Below are 24,326 nucleotides of genomic sequence, written 5' to 3' on the forward strand. Positions count from 1 at the left end.
AAAGAAACTTAATATAATTATATAGCCTCAATTCAATTCAGTATAACTTTTTTGTCCGCAAAGGGCAATTTGGTTGCGGTGCAGGATACATAAAAAACATATGACATACACTCCCCTACGTATATATTTTGACAGTGAAGCTAAAAGTTTTCATTTGGCTCTATACTGCAGCATTTTGGATTTGAGATCAAATGATTTATATGAAGTGACAGTACATAATGTCACCTTTTATTTGAGGGTATTTTCATACATATCTGTTTTACCATTTAGAAATGAAAGCATTTTATCTATCTAGTCCTCCCATTTGAAGGTGTCATGAGTATTTGGACAAATTCACTTATACTGTATTAAATCTTGTCAAAAGTTTAGTATTTGGTCCCATATTCCTAGCACAAAATGACTACATCAAGCTTGTGACTCTACACACTTGTTGGATGCATTAGTAGTTTGTTTTGGTTGTGTTTCGGGTTAGGTTGTGCACAGTATAAATTAATGGTAAATAACTTATTGTGTCATTTTGGAGTAATTTTTATTGTAAATAACAATAGAATATGTTTCTGAACACTTCTACATTAATGTGGATGCTACCATGGTTACGTATAATCATGAATAAATCATGAATAATCATGAGTGAGAAAGTTATAGAGCAATAAATATCATACCCCCCCAAAATGCTAACCTCCGCTGTTATTGGTAATGGTGAGAGGTTAGCATGTTTTGGGGGCACGATATTTGTGCATCTGTAACTTTCTCACGGATTTCACCCCAAATTAGCCTATCGTTGGTGATATTCTGTCCTTCAGTATTAATAGTCTACTATCCTGGGGCTTTGCTACCGTTATGTAAGGCTCAACCAGTGAGTTATTACTCATATCATTAGCCTATCAAATTAGAGCTTGAATACGCCTGGCGTTCATGTCATGTCATACTGACAGCACAAGGGAACAGCTGGGATGAAGGGGCAGTTTGTTCCTCTGAGATTTCACACATAGCAGGGCTGGAGCAAAAGCCTGCATACCGACTACCAGGAGCTAGAAGCTCACATAAATACGGTCTATGTTACACATCATATGAATTAAATACGTTCTCAGATCCTCTCATAAGATTAATATCACTTTATTGGTCAATTGCACCCAAGGTCCAACTGAAATTTGACTTCTGTTTTTAACCCAACCTCTCACATACACATACAGGTTTTGGAGAGGTGCGGGAGCTGCCACGCACTGGTAGCTGTTGTTGTGGGAGGTTAAGTGCCTTGCTCAAGGGCATAACGGCATCTAGGAATTGATACCAGCAACCCTCCGGATGCCAGCTCACTTCCCGCCAGATTTGAACTGTCATCCCTCCGGTTGATGCCTCTCTAATCACTAGGCTACCTGCCGCCCCCAGTCTTCTCAGCACTTGCTTCTGCTGGGTGACTCACTGATACACACATTAAAATGTCACATGTACAGAACTCGTACATTGCATAATACATCCATTATGCAGACGTTTCAAAGTGTACCTTGATGGAAACAGATATAGAGATATAGACACTAACAGGGCATCTCAGTTGGTGTGAAGAAGCTTGTGTCTATTGGATAGGGATAAGAAATGCTCTGCTTTGCTCCCCTGTTACAGTCAGTAAGGAGAGAGAGCGAGAGAGAGAGACAGAGAGAGAGAGAGAGAGAGAGAGAGAGAGAGGAATGTAGCGGAGTAAGAGTAAAGGCCCCTTTAGGTCAGTGAAGTGCTGGTTCATATAAGGACTAAGCAGAGAGAGAGAGAGACAGACAGACAGACAGAAAAGTTGTGGAGTAAAAGTAATACAGATTATAAAAAATATTTAAGTCGTTTTTTTGGGTAAGTACTTAACAGCACTGCAAACATTCCATAACAAAGCCATCACTTATAGAGAGATGAACATATTTGGCCCTAAACAGACCACTGTGAAAGACCCAAAATTAAGGAAAGCTATGCACAGATTCTGTGAGGATAGCCTTGCTATTGAGAGAGGCTGCTGTAGGCAGACCTGGATCTCAAGACAAGGCAGGCTACGTGCACACTGCCCACAAAATGAGGTGGAAACTGAGCTGCACTTCATAACCTTCCTGCCAAATGTATGACCATATCAGAGACACATAAACTTAGCAAAAAAAGAAACTGATTTTCAAAGATAATTTGTAAAAATGTCAAAATAACTTCACATATCGTCATTGTAAAGGGTTTAAACACTGTTTCCCATGCTTGTTCAATGAACCATAAACAATTAATGAACATGCACCTGTGGAACGGTCGTGAAGACACTAACAGCCTACAGACGGTAGGAAATTAAGGTCACAGTTATGAAAACTTAGGACACTAAAGAGGCCTTTCTACTGACTCTGAAAAACACCAAAAGAAAGATGCCCAGGGTCCCTGCTCATCTGCGTGAACATGCCTTAGGCATGCTGCAAGAAGGCATGAGGACCGCAGATGTGGCCAGGGCAATAAATTGTAATGTTCGTACTGTGAGACGCCTAAGACAGCGCTACAGGGAGACAGGGCGGACAGCTGATCATCCTCGCAGTGGCAGACCACATGTAACAACACCTGCACAGGATCGGTACATCCGAACATCACACCTGCGGGACAGGTACAGGATGGCAACAACAACTGCCTGAGTTACACCAGGAACGCACAATCCCTCCATCAGTGCTCAGACTGTCCGCAATAGGCTGAGAGAGAGGCTGGACTGAGGGCTTGTATGCCTGTTGTAAGGCATGTCCTCACCAGACATTACTGGCAACAACGTCGCCTATGGGCAGGGGCGGAAATCCCGGGGGGGACACGACCCCCCCATCCTGGGAAAAATATGATTTGTCCCCCCCAATATATCACTGAAACATAACTATGTAATTTAAATAATATTAATAATACGCAATGAAAGCAATTGTGCTGATTATAGACACTTAATAGCTCGTTTTTAAGTTTCAAAAGATTGCGACCCCCCCCCCACCCTTTGCCTCACAATGGTTTGATCCACTGCCAGTTCCTTAGCTTGCGAGGTAACGTAGAGGTCGTATCTACTGTCTGAAAGGCACTCAATGCACGTAACTGACGTGAGGTTAATCCAGTCAATCGCGCACACACACTAGCTGAATATGCAGAGCTAGCGCGCAAATATTAACTATTAAGCTAGCTAGTACCTATTCCATTTATGTGGCGTCGTCAAAGATGGAATCTTTGCTATCGTCAATTTATTCCAAGATCAGCATGCATGTAAGTTAGTGCTTCAAAGTCCCTGTGATAAGGTTAGCGATAAACTGAACAGAACTACACTCTCTTCTACCATTGTTTTAAATATATTTAATGGTCTCGTTGCAAAAGCTAAATTGTCGCAAGGGAACTTTTATTTATATATTTTATTTCACCTTTATTTATCCCGGGTAGCAAAGAATATAGCAAACACCACTGAATTGGTGCTCGCTAGCTTTGCAAATTCAGCTATTGTTAGAAGCCAGCCAATATGAAACAAACGATTAAAATTACAAAAGGTTGCAGCATATGTTGTGTAAATGGTGAACTCATACAGCTGTCAACTCTTGTCACTGCAATCCGTTTCACATTTGCTAGCTACCTTTTAGATCGAAGCCCATATAGAATGATAGAAGATAAGATGATAGAAGCCCATCTCCTACTGTAAATAATCTACATACTGTGTGTGTGTAGCCAATCAGGTAGAAAAATGGCAGAAAAATGGCAGAAAAAAGACGGACATCAGAGTATTTTTCAGTACACCAAAACGCAAAGTAAGAACCCTAGTAGCCTAATATCTCAAAGACTAGTTGATAAAATGTTCATAAGAAAGAAATGAAATTCTAATGGAAATGTTTCACAATGATGTCATTAGGCAGAGCAGGCAACAGATGGCACACAGACAGCAGAGTTGGGGACAGATATGCAGGGAAAGACTGGCAGAGACAGGGAGTCTCAGGTAAGTTTGTTGAGTCTTTGTTTGGCAACATTATGAAAGGTTCTCAATTTTTTACTTGTAAAATAGAAACATAATTGGAAAATAAAATGGATACCCCCACTCTCAACTTAAACTGGTGACTGAACTAAGATTTGTTAAAGGCAATGGTATTGCTGTTGTGATTAGTTGTGTAGTTTTGGGTACCGGTAGTTAGGAGTACGGCAAACACCTTATTTCTTTGGTTCCTCAATATACATTTACCATATTAAACGTAGGCTATGTGTTACAGCACTACTTTTGGTGTCCCCCTCAGGAATTGCTCTTGAGAAAATGTAATGTAATTGTCCCCTCCAAAGTTGATATCAGATTTTCGCCCCTGCCTATGGGCACAAACCCACCGTCGCTGGACCAGACAGGACTGGCAAAAGTGCTCTTCACTGACGAGTCGTGGTTTTGTCTCACAAGGGGTGATGGTCGGATTCGCGTTTATCGTCGAAGGAATGAGCGTTACACCGAGGCCTGTACTCTGGAGCGGGATCGATTTGGAGGTGGAGGGTCCGTCATGGTCTGGGACGGTGTGTCACAGCATCATCGGACTGAGCTTGTTGTCATTGCAGGCAATCTCAACGCTGTCCGTTACAGGGAAGACATCCTCCTCCCTCATGTGGTACCCTTCCTGCAGGCTCATCCTGACATGACCCTCCAGCATGACAATGCCACCAGCCATACTGCTCGTTCTGTGCGTGATTTCCTGCAAGACAGGAATGTCAGTGTTCTGCCATGGCCAGCGAAGAACCCGGATCTCAATCCCATTGAGCACGTCTGGGACCTCTTGGACTGGCTAGAGCCATTCCCCCCAGAAATGTCCAGGAACTTGCAGGTGCCTTGGCGAAGAGTGGGGTAACATCTCACAGCAAGAACTGGCAAATCTGGTACAGTCCATGAGGAAGAGATGCACTGCAGTACTTAATGCAGCTGGTGGCCACACCAGATACTGACTGCTACCTTTGATTTTGACCCCCCTTTGTTGAGGGACACATTATTCAATTTCTGTTAGTCACATGTCTGTGGAACTTGTTCAGTTTATGTCTCAGTTGTTGAATCTTGTTATGCTTATACAAATATTTACACATGTTAAGTTTGATGAAAATAAACGTTTCTTTTTTTGCTGAGTTTATTTCCTTTAGATTACACAAACCACAAATAATTATCTATTGGGTGAAAATACCACAGTGTGCCATCACAGATGTGTGACCTGTTGCCACAAGAAAAGGGCAACCAGTGAAGAACAAACCCCATTGTAAATACAACCCATATTTATGTTTATTTATTTTCCCTTTTGTACTTCAACTATTTGCACATTGTTACAACACTGCATATAGATATAATATTATAATATAACATTTGAAATGGAACTTTTGTGAGTATAATGTTTACTGTTAATTTTATATTGTTTATTTCACTTTTGTTTATTATCTATTTCACTTGCTTTGGCAATGTAAAAATATGTTTCCCATGTCAATAAAGCCCTTTGAATTGAATTGAATTGAGAGAGAGAGCGGGAGGGAGGGAGGAAGAGAGAGAGAGAGACAGGGAGGGAGAAAGAGAAAATGAGAGAGAGGGAGGGAGGGAGGGAGGAAGAGAGAAAGAGGGAGAGAGAGAGGCCGTTATTTCCCGACACTGGCCGGTAAATGCCAATGTCGGGTAATAACGGTCCCTTTTATTACTGCAACTGTGGACAGCACCGATAGAGACAGCAATAACACACACAGACATGGCTGCTGAGGATGCTGCTCTCCACAGAGGATGCTGCTCTCCACAGAGGATGCTGTTTTACACTGAGGATGCTGTTTTACACTGAGGATGCTGTTTTACACTGAGGATGCTGCTCTCCACAGAGGATGCTGCTCTCCACAGAGGATGCTGCTCTCCACAGAGGATGCTGCTCTCCACAGAGGATGCTGCTCTCCACAGAGGATGCTGCTCTCCACAGAGGATGCTGCTCTCCACAGAGAATGCTGCTCTCCACAGAGGATGCTGTTTTACACTGAGGATGCTGTTTTACACTGAGGATGCTGCTCTCCACAGAGGATGCTGCTCTCCAGAGGATGCTGCTCTCCACAGAGGATGCGCTCGGTCGGTTTTATGGACTGGGATCAGTTTAAGTTGGTAACACCGACTGGGTTTGCAAAGAATTGTGGGCTGATTTTAGAGGGGTGGATGGCTACCTCATGGTTTCTCTGACTCATAGCATTTCAGATCGTCTGGTCACACAGAGTGGTCTACACAGCCATTGTGGGGGGGTGCTTGGCCGCCAGACAATATGAGCAGGGGCAAATATGAGCTCAGTGACTGTGTCAGGGTCACTCATCCAGCTAGGGGACAGAGAGGGAGTACTGTCCTTGGCCAGTTAACGGACAAAAGCTGAAAGTGCATCAGGCATAAACTCACCGATGCCAGGACAGTGTCTCCTCACATGGAGAGAGAAACGAGCGTATTCAACAGACACACTCATAGGACGAAACACACATGAGGATGAACCAATGACAGATAAACACTCAATGTGCAAAAGCTAGTTCTGAAAGTGAGAGACTGGAGTGATCAATAGACATCTGTATTTCACGTACTAGTGTGTGTGTGTGTGTGTGTGTGTGGGTGTGAGTCCTTCTGTCCCTCCCCTCCAGTAAGCCAATAATCTGCTGCCCAAACATGTTACCAAACACAAACATGTCGAACACATAGAACATGCAGGCACTAGTCTGTCAGTGAGTCACTTCCATTATCCTAGTTCTTCATACAATAAACAGTGTCAAATCAAATCAAATTGCATTTGTCACATGCGCCTAATACAACAGGCGTAGACCTTATCGTGAAATGCTTACTGACAAGCCCTTAACCAACAATTCATTTTTAAGAAAAATAAGGGTTAAGAAAATATTCACCAAATAAAGTTGAAAAAGTAACACAATAAAATAACAATAACGACGCTATATATACATCGGTACCGGTATTGAGTCAATGTGCAGAGGTACAGGTTAATTGAGGTAATTTAGGTAATATGTACATTACCGTTGAAAAGTTTGGGGTCACTTAGTAATGTCCTTGTTTTTGAAAGAAAAATTAATTCTCCATTAAAATAACATCGAATTGATCAGAAATACACTGCAGACATTGTTAATGTTGTAAATGACTATTGTAGCTGGAAACGGCTGATTTTTTATGGAATATCAACATAGGGATACAGAGGCCCATTATCAGCAACCATCACTCCTGTGTTCCAATGGCACATTGTGTTGGCTAATCCAAGTTTATCATTTAATAAGGCTAATTGATCATTAGAAACACTTTTGCAATTATGTTAGCACAGCTGAAAACTGTAGTACTGCTTAAAGAAGCAATAAAACTCTCCTTCTTTAAACTAATTGAGTATCTGGAGCATCAGCATCTGTGAGTAGGATTACAGGGTCAAAATGGCCAGAAACAAAGGACTTCCTTCTGAAACTCGTCGGTCTATTCTTGTTCTGAGAAATTAAGGCTATTCCATGCGAGAAATTGCCAAGAAACTGAAGATCTCATACAACGCTGTGTACTACTCCCTTCACAGAACGGCGCAAACTGGCTCTAACCAGAATAGAAAGAGGAGTGGGAGGCCCCGGTGCACAACTGAGCAAGAGGACAAGTACATTAGAGTGTCTAGTTTGAGAAACAGACGCCTCACAAGTTCTCAATTGAACAGTAACCGCAAAACACCAGTCTCAACGTCAACCGTGAAAAAGCGACTCTGAGTTGCAAAGAAAAAGCCATATCTCAGACAGGCCAATAAAATGAAAAGATTAAGACAGGCAAAAGAACACAGACACTGGACTGAGGAACTCTGCCTAGAAGGCCAGCATCCCGGAGTCACCTCTTCACTGTTGATGTTGAGACTGGTGTTTTGCGGGTACTATTTAATGAAGCTGCCAGTTGAGGACTTGTGAGGCGTCTGTTTCTCAAACTAGACACTCTAATGTAATTGTCCTCTTGCTCAGTTGTGCACCGGGGGCCTCCCACTCTTTCTATTCTGGTTAGAGACAGTTTATGCTGTTCTGTGAAGGGAGTAGTACACAGCGTTGTATGAGATCTTCAGGTTTCATGGCAATTTCTCGCATGGAATAGCCTTCATTTCTCAGAACAGAAATAGACCGACGAGTTTCAGAAGAAGTATTTTTGCTTCTGGCCATTTTGAGCCTGTAATCGAACCCACAAATGCTGATGCTCCAGATTCTCAACTAGTCTAAAGAAGGCCAGTTTTATTGCTTCTTTAAGCAGTACAACAGTTTTCAGCTGTGCTAACATAATTGCAAAAGGGTTTTCTAATGATCAATTAGCCTTTTAAAATGATAAACTTGGATTAGCTAACACAACGTGCCATTGGAACACAGGAGTGATGGTTGCTGATAATGGGCCTCTGTACCCCTATGTAGATATTCCATTTCAAAAATCTGCCGTTTCCAGCTACAATAGTCATTTACAACATTAACAATGTCTACAGTGTATTTATGATCAATTTGATGTTATTTTAATTGACCAAAAATGTGTTTATCTTTCTAAAACAAGGACATTTCTAAGTGATCCCAAACTTTTGAACGGTAGTGTACATGTACAGTAGGAAGGGTTAAAGGGACTATGCATAGATAATAAACAGCAAGTAGCAGCAGTGTAAAATAAAGGGGGGGGGGTTAATGCAAATAGTCCGGGCAGCCATTTTATGAACTGGGGGGTTGAAGCTGTTAAGGAGCCTTTTGGACCTAGACTTGGTGCTCCAGCACCGCTTGCCATGCGGTAGCAGAGAGAACAGTCTATGACTAGGGTGGCTGAAGTCTTTGCCAATTTTTAGGGCCTTCTTCTGACACCACCTGGTATAGAGGTCAGGGATGGCAGGAAGCTTGGCCCCAGTGATGCACCACAGGACAGGCTGTTTTGGTGAATTTTTTCAGCTAACGGTCACACCCAGAGAGCCTAGCTTATTTCAGGCTAAAAGCTAACAGTCAGCTAACGGTCACACCCAAAGAGCCTAGCTTATTTCAGGCTAAAAGCTATCAGTCAGCTAACGGACACACCTAGAGAGCCCAGCTTAGAGGGAGTGAGTGCTGTATGACTGTTCCCCTGACACAGAAGACAAGAACTTGTTCTGACAATGTCCTTTATAATACATAATCTCCCCACCCTCCCTTAATGGGCTGTCTGATGTTCTAATGTAGGCCCAAGTTACAGCAAATATTATACCACATTTTTGTTACCAAATGAAGGCTGAGAAAACCTATTGGTAGAAGAAGATTGATTGTAGACGGTCTCTCACAATATTGTGGTGGGGATCCTGGTTCGATCCCCTGTGAGCCCTACGCATTTCGTGCTTCCTCTACTCTGTCTCCCTACTCCTACTCCTATCCTGTCGTAATATCGAAATTTCGTTATCCTTTAAACAGCGAAAGAAACAGATGTATCCAGCGACAAAGGTTGGCGCAGTTAGAAACTACATTAAAAGATTAGAATGTGATGTATAAGACTAGATGTGTATCCAGTATGCCCATCTATAGCTAGAAGCAGAAGGGTAAAAATAGATACTCCTTTCTTCAATAACTGTTGATTTTCAATATGATCATCTCTCTTTACACTTTGGGGCCATATAAATACAACCATAGGTTACTCAGGGAAATCTCCAGCAGAGCCAGAGACCCTATTTGCCCCACAGATGAGTTACCTCAAGCTTAAATGACCTCATTACTGACGTGCCGCTGCCATTGAGAATGGGCTCCAAAAAAACAGGTCAAAGAATGAATTGCTTGTGTGTGAAGCAGAGACAAGATGGTATTTTCCCATCCACACAGTGTGTGTATGTGTGTGCACACCACATTGTAAACCCTGATCCACTGTGTGACGACCCTCCCACTCTGTCTGCCGTATTCTCTCTTTGTTCTCGTTTCCTTATTAGGATGCCGGTGGGCGGAGTTGGGAGGGTCGTCAGCTACATGGGAAACACCTGGGCCCGGGTGTGTCCCATGATAAATAGACCTCTTCCACATTGATTGGGGAGACTCTTGCCATGCAGACACCTTGGTTGAGTTCTGTTGTGGTAGTTTTTGTGGCTTTTTTTTTTGGTTGGTTATTTGCTTTGGCACCTTTCAACACCCTGCATTATTACATTCAGGCATGCAAAACACTCACTTACACTACTGATTACACACACACACACACACACCATTGTTCTTAGTTTAGTTTATTTAATAAATATATATATTTTGATATTCCTTGTCTCCATGTTGTCTCCCCTTTTGTTGTGAACTCTGAGCCGGTTTGTAACAAGTGGGGGCTCGTCCGGGATTTTGAACGGATTGTGTTTGGGAGAAAAAGGGGAGTAAATGTTAAATTCTGTAGGTGCCTTGATTGTATATGTTTTTAGTTTGAGTTTGGTGCTCAGTACTGGTTGCCTTTGTTTGTGTACTGCGTTGGAGAGAGTACATTGGTTAGTTTCCAGGCCCTGCCCAGCCTGGAAACACTTGTTTTACTTGCTGTTGGGACATCGGTCTGAGGAGGTGAGTACAATCAGCTGTGTACCTCGGTGGGAGATTTGGGTAGGGTAGTGAAACTTACTACCTGGAGTTATAGTCTTTTCCCCTGATAGGCTTAGCGACGTGTTTCATTTTGGAATATGTTGGGCATGAGTTAATGTGTTTTTGTGTGGTGTCTGTGGACTGAGCAGTTGTCTCGGGGGGGGGCACATCCGTGGCTTGGTGGAATCTGCCAGCGTGCTGGGGGGTTACTTCCTTGCCAGTGGGCTACAGTGCATAATTACCCACCGCAAATCTGCATAAAGACTAGGGTTGAGTTATTGTAGGTTTTGGGGAAGCTCCATATCTCATCACTTTTCTGTGGTGCCCAGTGTGATAGTCATTTCTCTTGATGTGGTCTGGTGTGCTCAGCAGAGGGGTTGAGCGATAATTTTTTTGGTGTTTGCTTCTGACTATGAACCGTTGGGAAGTGACTATGAACCGTTGGGAGATTTTCATTGGAGCTTGTAGTTGACGGTCTCTTGTGCGCCCTGTTCCTGAGTGTTTATGTGACTGACCATTGTTTGGTTTTGTCATGTTCTAACTTTCCTATCTGTTCCCTCCTGGTCTTGTGTTCTTCTTTCCTCTTAAACGTTGCTTCCTGTGCGCAAAGGTTGCTGATGTCTGGGGAGGAGGTTTGCTGGGGCAAGTGGAAGGTGAACATGTAACCCCTCATCAATTTGGGACACAGAGGCTGTGTCAATTTGGGACGCAGAGGCTGGTATGTTGTTCCGCGGCCCTTGTTGGTCCCTGGTTTTATGGGGTGTGTGTGTGTGTGTGTCTGCCTGCCGTATTCTCTCTTTGTTCTCGTTTCCTTATTAGGATGCCGGTGGGCGGAGTTGGGAGGGTCGTCAGCTACATGGGAAACACCTGGGCCCGGGTGTGTCCCATGATAAATAGACCTCTTCCACATTGATTGGGGAGACTCTTGCCATGCAGACACCTTGGTTGAGTTCTGTTGTGGTAGTTTTTGTGGCTTTTTTTTGGTTATTTGCTTTGGCACCTTTCAACACCCTGCATTATTACATTCAGGCATGCAAAACACTCACTTACACTACTTATTACACACACCGTTGTTCATTGTTCTTAATTTACTTTATTTAATAAATATATATTTTGATATTCCTTGTCTCCCCTTTTGTTGTGAACTCTGAGCCGGTTCGTAACAACTGATAAAGTTGGATGAATGTTGACATACCGTGAAGGGGCTGTGTATGGCTCAGATGCATGGTAATTGCAACGTCAGGATTGTGGGTTACATTCCCTCTGGGCCACCTATACGAAAATGTATGTACACACTATAAGACGCTTAGGATAAAAGCCTCTGCTAAATGACACGTATTAAAGTTCTACTGTTTATGCTCCCAGGTTATTTCATTGACAATGTTTCGACCCTTTGGTCTTCATCGGCATCCATTTAAGTGATAATGCCCGAGAAGCCGGTGTTTGAAGGATATATTGGCACGGTGTTGTGCCAATATATCTAATATATTCTCCAAACACCAGCTTCGAGGGCATATCACTTTTATACAATGGGTTACCAATGATTTACATATTTTCATTATGTTTTTTTGATTAATTTATTCAAACTATTTCATCCTTCCACAAAATATAGTCCTGACACAAATCTAGGGTTGCTACCCAAGCCGGCTGGTCGTTCGTTCTATCGGTTTGGTTGCCAGAGTCGCGATCCAGTTGTTCAGTCTTTTTGTTCTGTATCTATGGACGTGACCCAGTCGTTTGTTCTAAATGTTCCATTGCCATACTGGCTGGCATCACTCTTATCCCTTGCTTGCTATCTAGCCAACTATGGCTAACTTACAGTCACGTCAAACAGTGCAGCCAGAATAACAGTAGCTGCATTTGCTGTTTTCTAGTGACATTTATTTGGACACATCCATAACAATGATCTAATGAGTGATTTCACCTGGCATTGAAAATGTGCTCTCTCATCAGGACACTGTTGGTCGAGAGCTAGCCAACAACACAGCTAACACAATCACTTCAGAGGAGCTAGCCAACAACACAGCTAACACAATCACTTCAGAGGAGCTAGCCAACAACACAGCTAACACAATCACTTCAAACTGAAGCTGGAAACACTGCAAACTAGCTGCACTTTTCGTTTTATATTTTTTCAATTGACATTTCTTTGTATATATCCATAACAATTATGCTGATTCATGATTTCGACTGGCTGACAAACGCTGATTGCCTGTCTTTCTCATCCCGACATGTTCTTTACTATGGGACAGCTGGAGATCGAATTTGAATATTGAAACAATGTTGCAAATGTTGGAGAGACAGACAGCAAAGTTGATACAAATCTCTGCTGTTAAACTAAATGTTAGTCTAAAAGAAATGTGAGATAATGTCTAGATGCTTTTTATAGTGGAGATCAAGTTTATAACTTGCCTGGCTGGGCTGATGAGACAGTGGATTGTTCAGTCAGATGGAACAGAGCAAATAGGCATTTTAACATCATAGATTTAGCTGGTGGGAACTTGTGGAATAGACACTGGCTGGAATGTGGTTTTAACCAATCAGCATTCAAGATGAGACCCACCCATTGTATAAATCAATTATGAAAACCTAAGGGCTGAAACGTATCAATAAAATCATATGGGAGCATGAACAGTAGTGTGCAGAGTTTTCATTTTTATTTTTCACGAGTTCACCTATAACTCCAGTACCTGCAAAATATTACCTGGGTGTGTGTTTTCTTCAGCTTTTGTACATATTAGTAACTAACATTCATCATCTGCAGCTATAGATTACATAATTTGATCAGTGGCTATGAATACATGAGCCCATATGAGAGTGGGGGAAATGAAAGCCACTGATGATTAATAAAAGTGATGCAATCCCATAGTCTGTGTGAAGAGGATGATGAGAGTGCCTTGATGATTCTGACAGTCAGAAGACTAATCATTACAGAGGAATCGCTGAGAGCCTTGCTTGTGATCAGTGATTAAACTTAAAAGGTGAATGAATAAATGTAAAGCTAGCTATCCGTGGATCCAGGCACAGTGTCTATGACTGTAGAATGAAAGAAATACAGCTCTCGGTACACCAGAGATTCAGGGTAAAGCAAACCAAACAGATTCTGTGAGTGAGCTCTCCTCCTCTATGCAGCACTCCTCCTCCTCCTCACTCTCTTTGACGTTCCTGTATCCTGCACTAGGCTGTGTGCTGCCCAACGGGCCAGCATGTGGACACCCCGTGTGTGTGTGTGTGTCTCTGACAGATGGGCTCTGGCTGCATGTCCCTGTACAGGCAATGTGGGCTCTGACAGCCAAATACAAGGAGGAAGGGAGGGATAACAAAGGAACAAAACATAGGTGTGGCTTTTCACTGGTGTGGCTACAGATGTAGGATCTTATTTTGACCTATGTTGTCATAGCACAACATGATTTGAATGTTTAGTGCATAATGTTTCTTAATCGGTGGTTAAATGTAGGCTACATGAAAAGTGAAATACTGTTAGTATAACTGTGTGTTAGTGTGGGTTTTCAGTGAATTTATGTAAATCACCAAGCTCATCTGCAAGAACATTCTCAGGAACAAAAGAGTGATCAAATTAAGATCCTACACCTGTACATATTACACTTCTGTGATGACAAAGTCTGGATCCTCGTTCCTTCATTATTACACAATGTTTCCAGCCCCTCAAAAGTGATGTGCATTTGACGACATGTACCAAATGTCTCACCTGGCTCTGTAACTCACTCTGATGTCTCAGCCTCAGGTTCTCTGGGGTGTCAGTCACAATGGTGAAGGACTGCTTCGGGTAATGCCTGGAGTGAAAGAGAGAGTCATTGTATCATCGTCATCGTTAGTGTTTTTTTACAGAAGTGGATCATACAGCCCTGAAAAGTAAGAACAACACCAAAAGCAGCTAAATGAAAACAAATTACTGCTAAGATAAGACTTTTCCTCACCTCTGCATACATCATTCACTCTTACAATCTAATGGCAAAGAATGGAGACAATTTAATGTTTACAGTCCTGATATTCAAGTAGGAAGTCACCTAATTGATTTCCAAGAGTTAAGGTACCATGTCTATTGAGTGCAAGGGTGTCTCTTACATTTTGGTTATTCACAATAATCTATAGCTTGTCAGACCAAGAAATGACAACAACTGAGTCCTATTGGCATATGGCCAACTTTTAGAAACAATTATTAAAAAAGCTCCCATGGAACAACCCCGCCCTCCCCCCCTCAAAACAAAAATCCCAAGCCCTGTTTTGAGAACAGAATGGGAATGGAATGTAATAGGTGCCGATGAAACTTCCTAAAACAATGGCCTATTGAAAAGGACTAAACAAAACCTCAGGAAAGTTCAGCTATGATCCAATGACGTTTATCTCATAAAACAGACAACATTGACAAAGGTGCCATTGAATGAACTGAACAACAGTGACAAACATATCCCTGTTACCTGGGAAACCAAGATGGCGTAGACGTCTTTGTCCTTCGTCCTGTGGTGTCCCATGTATATATATTTTTATATATTTTTCTTGGCATATCTTTTTATATTTTTCTAACCCCTTACTTCAAAATATTCTCCTGCAACCCACCTCACCCAATGTGGTGTGGACCTGCTTTTTCTCTAAAGTATTTTTCTCTACCTCTATTACTGGAATCTCCAACATAAGCTAGCCAGCTAACGGTCATCAGCTAACCGTTAGCTCGGAAAGCTCTCGCCAGTTTGTACAACGCGATTCAACCAGAGCATACCGGACCTATTTTTCTCTCTATATCCCCGGATTCCTACCGCAAGCTCTGAACCTTCTCATCTTCCGACCTTCGCAGCTAACGTCCCCTGAATGCTAGCTGTCTAGAGCACAACGGACTGTTAGCTTACGAGGCCCATCGAATACATTCCGAAACTACTAGCTAGCAGTCAGCTATCCTTTGCTAGCGGTCATCAGCTACCTTTATCCCGGACAACTCTCGCCAGTCTGTACAGTGCGACTCAAACCAGAGCTAGTCGGACTTATTCTTCTCCATATCTCCGGATTCCTACCGCAAGCTCTGAACCTTCTCACCTCCCGACCTTCGCAGCTAACGTCCCCTGAATGCTAGCTGTCTAGAGCACAACGGACTGTTAGCTTACGAGGCCCATCGAATACATTTCAAAGCTACTAGCTAGCAGTCAGCTATCCTTTGCTAGAGGTCATCAGCTACCTTCATCCCGGACAACTCTCGCCAGTCTGTACAGCGCGACTCAAACCAGAGCTAGTCGGACGTATTCTTCTCCATATTTCTGGATTCCTACCGCAAGCTCTGAACCTATTTTTATATACACTGCTCAAAAAAATAAAGGGAACACTAAAATAACACATCCTAGATCTGAATGAATGAAATAATCTTATTAAATACTTTTTTCTTTACATAGTTGAATGTGCTGACAACAAAATCACAAAAATAATCAATGGAAATCCAATTTATCAACCCATGGAGGTCTGGATTTGGAGTCACACTCAAAATTAAAGTGGAAAACCACACTACAGGCTGATCCAACTTTGATGTAACGTCCTTAAAACAAGTCAAAATTAGGCTCAGTAGTGTGTGTGGCCTCCACGTGCCTGTATGACCACCCTACAACGCCTGGGCATGCTCCTGATGAGGTGGCGGATGGTCTCCTGAGGGATCTCCTCCCAGACCTGGACTAAAGCATCCGCCAACTCCTGGACAGTCTGTGGTGCAACGTGGCGTTGGTGGATGGAGCGAGACATGATGTCCCAGATGTGCTCAATTGGATTCAGGTCTGGGGAACAGGCGGGCCAGTCCATAGCATCAATGCCTTCCTCTTGCAGGAACTGCTGACACACTCCAGCCACATGAGGTCTAGCATTGTCTTGGATTAGGAGGAACCCAGGGCCAACCGCACCAGCATATGGTCTCACAAGGGGTCTGAGGATCTCATCTCGGTACCTAATGGCAGTCAGGCTACCTCTGGCGAGCACATGGAGGGCTGTGCGGCCCCCCAAAGAAATGCCACCCCACACCATGACTGACCCACCGCCAAACCGGTCATGCTGGAGGATGTTGCAGGCAGCAGAACGTTCTCCACGTCGTCTCCAGACTCTGTCACATGTGCTCAGTGTGAACCTGCTTTCATCTGTGAAGAGCACAGGGCGCCAGTGGCTTATTTGTCAATCTTGGTGTTCTCTGGCAAATGCCAAACGTCCTGCACGGTGTTGGGCTGTAAGCACAACCCCCACCTGTGGACGCCAGGCCCTCATACCACCCTCATGGAGTCTGTTTCTGACCGTTTGAGCAGACACATGCACATTTGTGGCCTGCTGGAGGTCATTTTGCAGGGCTCTGGCAGTGCACCTCCTGCTCCTCCTTGCACAAAGGCGGAGGTAGCAGTCCTGCTGCTGGGTTGTTGCCCTCCTACGGCCTCCTCCACGTCTCCTGATGTACTGGCCTGTCTCCTGGTAGCGCCTCCATGCTCTGGACACTACGCTGACAGACACAGCAAACCTTCTTGCCACAGCTCGCATTGATGTGCCATCCTGGATGAGCTGCACTACCTGAACCACTTGTGGGTTGTAGACTCCGTCTCATGCTACCACTAGAGTGAAAGCACTGCCAGCATTCAAAAGTGACCAAAACATCAGCCAGGAAGCATAGGAACTGAGAAGTGGTCTGTGGTCACCACCTGCAGAACCACTCCTTTATTGTGGGTGTCTTGCTAATTGCCTATAATTTCCACCTGTTGTCTATTCCATTTGCACAACAGCATGTGAAATTTATTGTCAATCAGTGTTGCTTCCTAAGTGGACAGTTTGGTTTCACAGAAGTGTGATTGACTTGGAGTTACATTGTGTTGTTTAGGTGTTCCCTTTATTTTTTTGAGCAGTGTATATATATATATATATTCCCCCCCCCCCCTGAACGCACAGCCGCTAATCCGCAGCCTGCTAGCTATCTAAAGCACATTGGACTGATGGCTTAAGAGGCCCTTTGGACATATTTCATTGGCCACTATACATATTTTGCCAATTGGCCTGGTTTACCACACGGAGCCCTGCTGATCCGTCCGCTGATGTAACTGCACGAGGAGGCCACAACAGACTTTCCTCCGTCACGTCGCCCCTCTAAGGCCTTTCTGTTAGCCTGCTAGCCCACCGCTTATGATCACCCGGCTACGCATGCCTCTCCCTAACGTCACCATGCCTTGTCCATTGCTGTTTTGGTTTGTAACTATTGTTTTATTTCACTGTAGAGCCTCTAGCACTGCTCAAAATGCCTCGGCTAACAATTTAGTTCCACCTCCCACACACGCAGTGACATCACCTGGTTTAAATGCTATTTCTAGAGACAATATCTCTTTCATTATCACTATATGCACAAGTTTACCCCCACTGTATTCACATCCTACTATACCTTTGTCTGTACATTATGCCTTGAATATATTCTACCGTGCCCAGAAATCTGCTCCTTTTACTCTCTGTTCTGAACGTGCTAGACGTCCAGTTCTGTTAGCTTTTAGCCGTACCCTTATCCTACTCCTCCTCTTTTCCTCTGGTGATGTAGAGGTTAATCCAGGCCCTGCAGTGTCTAGCTCCACTCTCATCCACCAGGCTCTCTCATTTGTTGACTTCTGCAACCGTAAAAGCCTTGGTTTCATGCATGTTAACATTAGAAGCCTCCTCCCTAAGTTTGTTTTATTCACTGCTGTCGTGTCTTTGGGCATCATTAACTTGAAGACATGTTTATCAAATAATTCTCTGTAATTATTATTACGTGATTAACTGATTAATTGTGTAACTGTAATTAACTAGGAGGTCGGGGCACCAAGGAAAATATTCAGATTACACAGTTATCATTTTCCAAACATAACTTTCCAGATATCATAATATCTGACCGATTATCTTCTGATTAATGATGTATTATTACCTCACGTCAGTCTCATTCCAAACGTCGTAAATTGTTGTTATCTGCACGAACCCAGTATTCACTAAGTCATCTATACATCAATTGTCTTAAAATCATGTATTTACTAAACTAAGTAATTCACAGAAAGTATACAAACAGTAGGTATCATTACAAAGAAATGTTAGAGTAATGTGCCCTAGTGGGCTAAACCGGCATGGCGGCTTGTTAAACAAACAAGGGGGTTGGGGGCAGCGGAGAAGGCACAACAGAGTTGATAAATATTAACAATTGATATGCTAATCCTTTGCACATGAACGCTCACTCATTCGGGAACAATTGCAATCAATATATATTTACGCTCAGTGTGTCGTCGGGATCCTTGTTGGAGAGTTTGGTTCTCTCTCTCTCTCTCTCTCTCTCAGAATGGATCTTTCAAAGCGACATTCATTAATGTCATTATAGAATGGATGTTTCGTTGGTCTTCGCGTTCAATGACACCGAATTTCTAGCTGCAGACTAGTAATTAATATCAAAGACTTGTTATTATTCTGTTGGTATCGATAGTCTAAAAGTTTACCCACGTGGTATGGTCAAAGTTCAGTAGAGGGATGCATGGTCAAACCTATTAGCCAACTCGTAATGGAGTGGAGGCCTGGTCTGAAGAAAGAAATTCTGGGTGTCACATGACGCCTTGTCCTGTCTGTGTCCCTGGGGGCGTGCTGATGACTTAGTTAAGCTTTGAACAGACATACAATTCTCTCACATTAACATAAGTACATAGCATCTCAAAATATTCCAAATAGCTTTATCCTTATTCATACATTTTATACAACCATTAGATGTAAGTCTCATCGCTGAGGCTAGTATATAAACCTTAGTATGGTAATATGGCCATATTGTCTCTCAGAAGTTTTCATAAAATTGTACCAAACGGACCAGTTCGTAGCTGGATTCTTCACCGATCTTTTATACCTTCTCCAGAACATAAATGTCGTTCGAGTTCTCCAATTCTGTGAGGTGGAAGAATCCTTTGTTCTCTCCATGAAAACACTCTGTCTCTTTATACTGTGGCCATGAGGCAGGACATTCTCCTTTGGAATTTTACGACCCCTCTCACCACAGCAGCCTGGGTAGGGGGAGGTAGGTAGGGGAATGGTGCATAGAAAAGGCCTGTTGCAGAGGGAGATGGTGCAGAAGTAGGGGGATGGTAGGGGGGGGGGTCAACCTTGCTCGCTGTACTCAGAGGGCAACGTCATGACACTGCCCTAGCACACTCCACCAATCCGGATGTCCTAGCCGTGTCTGAATCCTGGCTTAGGAAGACCACCAAAAACCTTGAAATTTCCATCCCTAACTATAACATTTTCCGACAAGATAGAACTGCCAAAGGGGGCGGTGTTGCAATCTACTGCAAAGATAACCTGCAGAGTTCTGTCTTACTATCCAGGTCTGTACCCAAACAATTCGAGCGCCTACTTCTAAAGATGAACCTTTCCAGAAACAAGTCTCTCACCGTTGCCGCTTGCTATAGACCACCCTCTGCCCCCAGCTGTGCCCTCGACACCATATGTGATTTGATTGCCCCATCTATCTTCTGAGCTCATGCTGCTAGGTGACCTAAACTGGGACATGCTTAACACCCCGGCCATCCTACAATCTAAGCTTGATGCCCTCAACCTCACACAACTTATCAATGAACCTACCAGATATAACCCCAAATCCGTAAAACACGGGCACCCTCATAGATATCATCCTAACTAACTCGCCCTCCAAATACACCTCTGCTGTTTTCAACCAAGATCTCAGCGATCACTGCCTCATTGCCTGCATCCATAATAGGTCTGCGATCAAACGACCACCCCTCATCATTGTCAAACGCTCCCTAAAACACTTCTGCGAGCAGGCCTTTCTAATCGACCTGGCCGGGGTATCCTGGAATGACATCGACCTCATCCCGACAGTAGAGGATGCCTGGTTGTTCTTTAAAAGTGCCTTCCTCACCATCTTAAATAAGCATGCCCCATTCAAAAAATGTAGAACCAGGAATAGATACAGCCCTTGGTTCACTCCAGACCTGTCTGCCCTTGACCAACACAAAAACATCCTGTGGCGTTCTGCATTAGCATCGAATAGCCCCCGTGATATGCAACTTTTCAGGGAAGTTACGAACCAATATACACAGGCAGTTAGGAAAGCTAAGGCTAGCTTTTTTAAACAGAAATTTGCATCCTGCAGTACAAACTCAAAAAAGTTCTGGGACACTGTAAAGTCCATGGAGAATAAGAGCACCTCCTCCCAGCTACCCACTGCTCTGAGGCTAGGAAACACTGTTACAACGGATAAATCCACTATAATTGAGAATTTCAATAAGCATTTCTCTACGGCTGGCCATGCTTTCCACCTGGCTACCCCTACCCCGGTCAACTGCCCGGCACCTTCCACAGCAACCCGCCCAAGCCCCCACTATTTCTCCTTCACCCATATCCAGATAGCTGATGTTCTGAAAGAGCTGCAAAATCTGGACGCCTACAAATCAGCCGGGCTAGACAATCTGGACCCTCTCTTTCTAAAATGATCTGCCAAAATTGTTACAACCCCTATTACTAGCCTGTTCAACCTCTCTTTCGTAACGTCTGAGATTCCCAAAGATTGGAAAACTGCCGCGGTCATCCCCCTCTTCAAAGGGGGAGACACTCTAGACCCAAACTGCTACAGACCTATATCTATCCTACCCTGCATCTCTAAGATCTTCGAAAGCCAAGTTAACAAACAGATTAGCGACCATTTTGAATCACACCGTACCTTCTCCGCTATGCAACCTGGTTTCAGAGCCGGTCATGGGTGCACCTCAGCCACGCTCAATGTCCTTAACGATATCATAACCGTCATCGATAAGAGACAGTACTGTGCAGCTGTATTCATCGATCTGGCCAATTTCGCAACAAAGCATCCCTCACTCATGCTGCCAAACATACCCTCGTAAAACTGACCATCCTACCGATCCTCGACTTTGGCGATGTCATCTATAAAATAGCCTCCAACACTCTACTCAACAAACTGGATGCAGTCTATCACAGTGCCATCCGTTTTGTCACCAAAGCCCCATACACTACCCACCATTGCGACCTATACGCTCTCGTTGGCTGGCCCTCACTTCATACTCGTCGCCAAACCCACTGGCTACAGGTTATCTACAAGTCTCTGCTAGGTAAAGCCCCACCTTATCTCAGCTCGCTGGTCACCATAGCAGCACCCACTCATACCTGCTGGAGCGCGTGCTACATCTCACTGGTCACCCCCAAAGCCAATTCCTCCTTTGGTCGCCTTTCCTTCCAGTTCTCTGCTGCCAATGACTGGAACGAACTGCAAATGTCTCTGAAGCTGGAGATTCCCATCTCCCTCACTAGCTTTAAGCACCAGCTGTCAGAGCAGCTCACAGATCACTGCACCTGTTCATAGCCCATCTGTATACTGCCCATCTATCTACCTCATCCCCATACTGTATTTATTTATTTATTTATTCTGCTCCTTTTGCACCCCAGTATCTCTACTTGCACATCCATATTTGCACATCTACCATTCCAGTGTTTAATTGCCATATTGCAATTACTTTGCCACCATGCCTATTTATTGCCTTAATTCCCTTATTTTACCTAATTTGCACACACTGTATATAGACTTTTTGTTTTCTTTTTTTCTACTGTATTATTGACTGTATGTTTTCTTCATTCCATGTGTAACTCTGTGTTGTATGTGTCTAACTGCTATGCTTTATCTTGGCCAGGTCGCAGTTGCAAATGAGAACTTGTTCTCAACTAGCCTACCTGGTTAAATAAAGGTGAAAAAAACACTACAGATTCTTCCCACAGCCTTTTGATATGAATGATGGAAAGACACAACTCAAATAAGCAAACTACACGCACGCACGCACACGCACGCACACATGCACGCACATGCATAAAATATCAGTCTTCTTGCACTTCAAGATTGCAAGTTTGGTTCATTAAAATGTTTTAGTTGGTCTATGTAAAGTGCAAATTTGTTGAATAAAGATCATTTTAAAACAAATGTATAATGCAAATGTAAAGAGGATGCCAGGGGGAGCTGGTTGAGCACATGGTCGTCCTGTGAATGAGGATGCCAGGGGGAGCTGGTTGAGCACCTGGTCGTGCTGTGAATGAGGATGCCAGGGGGAGCTGGTAAAGCACCTGGTCGTGCTGTGAATGAGGATGCCAGGGGGAGCTGGTTGAGCACCTGGTCGTGCTGTGAATGAGGATACCAGAGGGAGCTGGTTGAGCACCTGGTCGTGCTGTGAATGAGGATGCCAGGGGGAGCTGGTTGAGCACCTGGTCGTGCTGTGAATGAGGATGCCAGGGGGAGCTGGTTGAGCACCTGGTCGTGATGTGAATGAGGTCGTCAGGGGGAGCTGGTAAAGCACCTGGTCGTGCTGTGAATGAGGATGCCAAGGGGAGCTGGTTGAGCACCTGGTCGTGCTGTGAATGAGGATGCCAGGGGGAGCTGGTAAAGCACCTGGTCGTGCTGTGAATGAGGATGCCAGAGGGAGCTGGTAAAGCACCTGGTCGTGCTGTGAATGAGGATACCAGGGGGAGCTGGTTGAGCACCTGGTCGTGCTGTGAATGAGGATGCCAGGGGGAGCTGGTTGAGCACCTGGTCGTGCTGTGAATAAGGATGCCAGGGGGAGCTGGTTGAGCACCTGGTCGTGCTGTGAATGAGGATGCCAAGGGGAGCTGGTAAAGCACCTGGTCGTGCTGTGAATGAGGATGCCAGGGGGAGCTGGTTGAGCACCTGGTCGTGCTGTGAATGAGGATGCCAGAGGGTGCTGGTTGAGCACCTGGTCGTGCTGTGAATGAGGATACCAGGGGGAGCTGGATGAGCATCTGGTCGTGCTGTGAATGAGGATACCAGGGGGAGCTGGTTGAGCACCTGGTCGTGCTGTGAATGAGGATGCCAGGGGGAGCTGGTTGAGCACCTGGTCGTGATGTGAATGAGGATGCCAGGGGGAGCTGGTTGAGCACCTGGTCGTGCTGTGAATGAGGATTCCAGGGGGAGCTGGTAAAGCACCTGGTTGTGCTGTGAATGAGGATGCCAGAGGGAGCTGGTTGAGCACCTGGTTGTGATGTGAATGAGGATACCAAGGGGAGCTGGTTGAGCACCTGGTCGTGCTGTGAATGAGGATGCCAGGGGGAGCTAGTTGAGCACCTGGTCGTGATGTGAATGAGGATGCCAGGGGGAGCTAGTTGAGCACCTGGTCGTGATGTGAATGAGGATGCCAGAGGGTGCTGGTTGAGCACCTGGTCGTGATGTGAATGAGGATGCCAGGGGGAGCTGGTTGAGCACCTGGTCGTGCTGTGAATGAGGATGCCAGAGGGTGCTGGTTGAGCACCTGGTCGTGCTGTGAATGAGGATGCCAGGGGGAGCTGGTTGAGCACCTGGTCGTGCTGTGAATGAGGATGCCAGGGGGAGCTGGTAAAGCACCTGGTCGTGCTGTGAATGAGGATGCCAAGGGGAGCTGGTTGAGCACCTGGTCGTGCTGTGAATGAGGATACCAGGGGGAGCTGGTTGAGCACCTGGTCGTGCTGTGAATGAGGATGCCAAGGGGAGCTGGTAAAGCACCTGGTCGTGCTGTGAATGAGGATGCCAGGGGGAGCTGGTTGAGCACCTGGTCGTGCTGTGAATGAGGATGCCAGAGGGTGCTGGTTGAGCACCTGGTCGTGCTGTGAATGAGGATACCAGGGGGAGCTGGATGAGCATCTGGTCGTGCTGTGAATGAGGATACCAGGGGGAGCTGGTTGAGCACCTGGTCGTGCTGTGAATGAGGATTCCAGGGGGAGCTGGTAAAGCACCTGGTTGTGCTGTGAATGAGGATGCCAGAGGGAGCTGGTTGAGCACCTGG

General features: G+C 44.6%; 1 protein-coding gene across 2 annotated transcripts in view; it reads right to left on the minus strand.

Annotated features, from left to right (window-relative positions):
* The window catches only part of LOC106579556 (LIM zinc-binding domain-containing Nebulette), a 78,632-nt gene that overhangs the window by 31,711 nt on the left and 22,595 nt on the right, over window positions 1-24,326 (minus strand). For both annotated transcript variants that reach the window (XM_045702701.2, XM_014159582.3), the window contains exon 3: window positions 14,231-14,315. In XM_045702701.2, the coding sequence (XP_045558657.1) occupies window positions 14,231-14,315 (85 nt within the window). The remainder of the gene's footprint in view (window positions 1-14,230; window positions 14,316-24,326) is intronic.

The sequence above is a fragment of the Salmo salar genome, chromosome 19 (genome assembly GCF_965601325.2).
Source record: "Salmo salar chromosome 19, fSalSal1, whole genome shotgun sequence".
Classification (NCBI taxonomy): domain Eukaryota; kingdom Metazoa; phylum Chordata; class Actinopteri; order Salmoniformes; family Salmonidae; genus Salmo; species Salmo salar.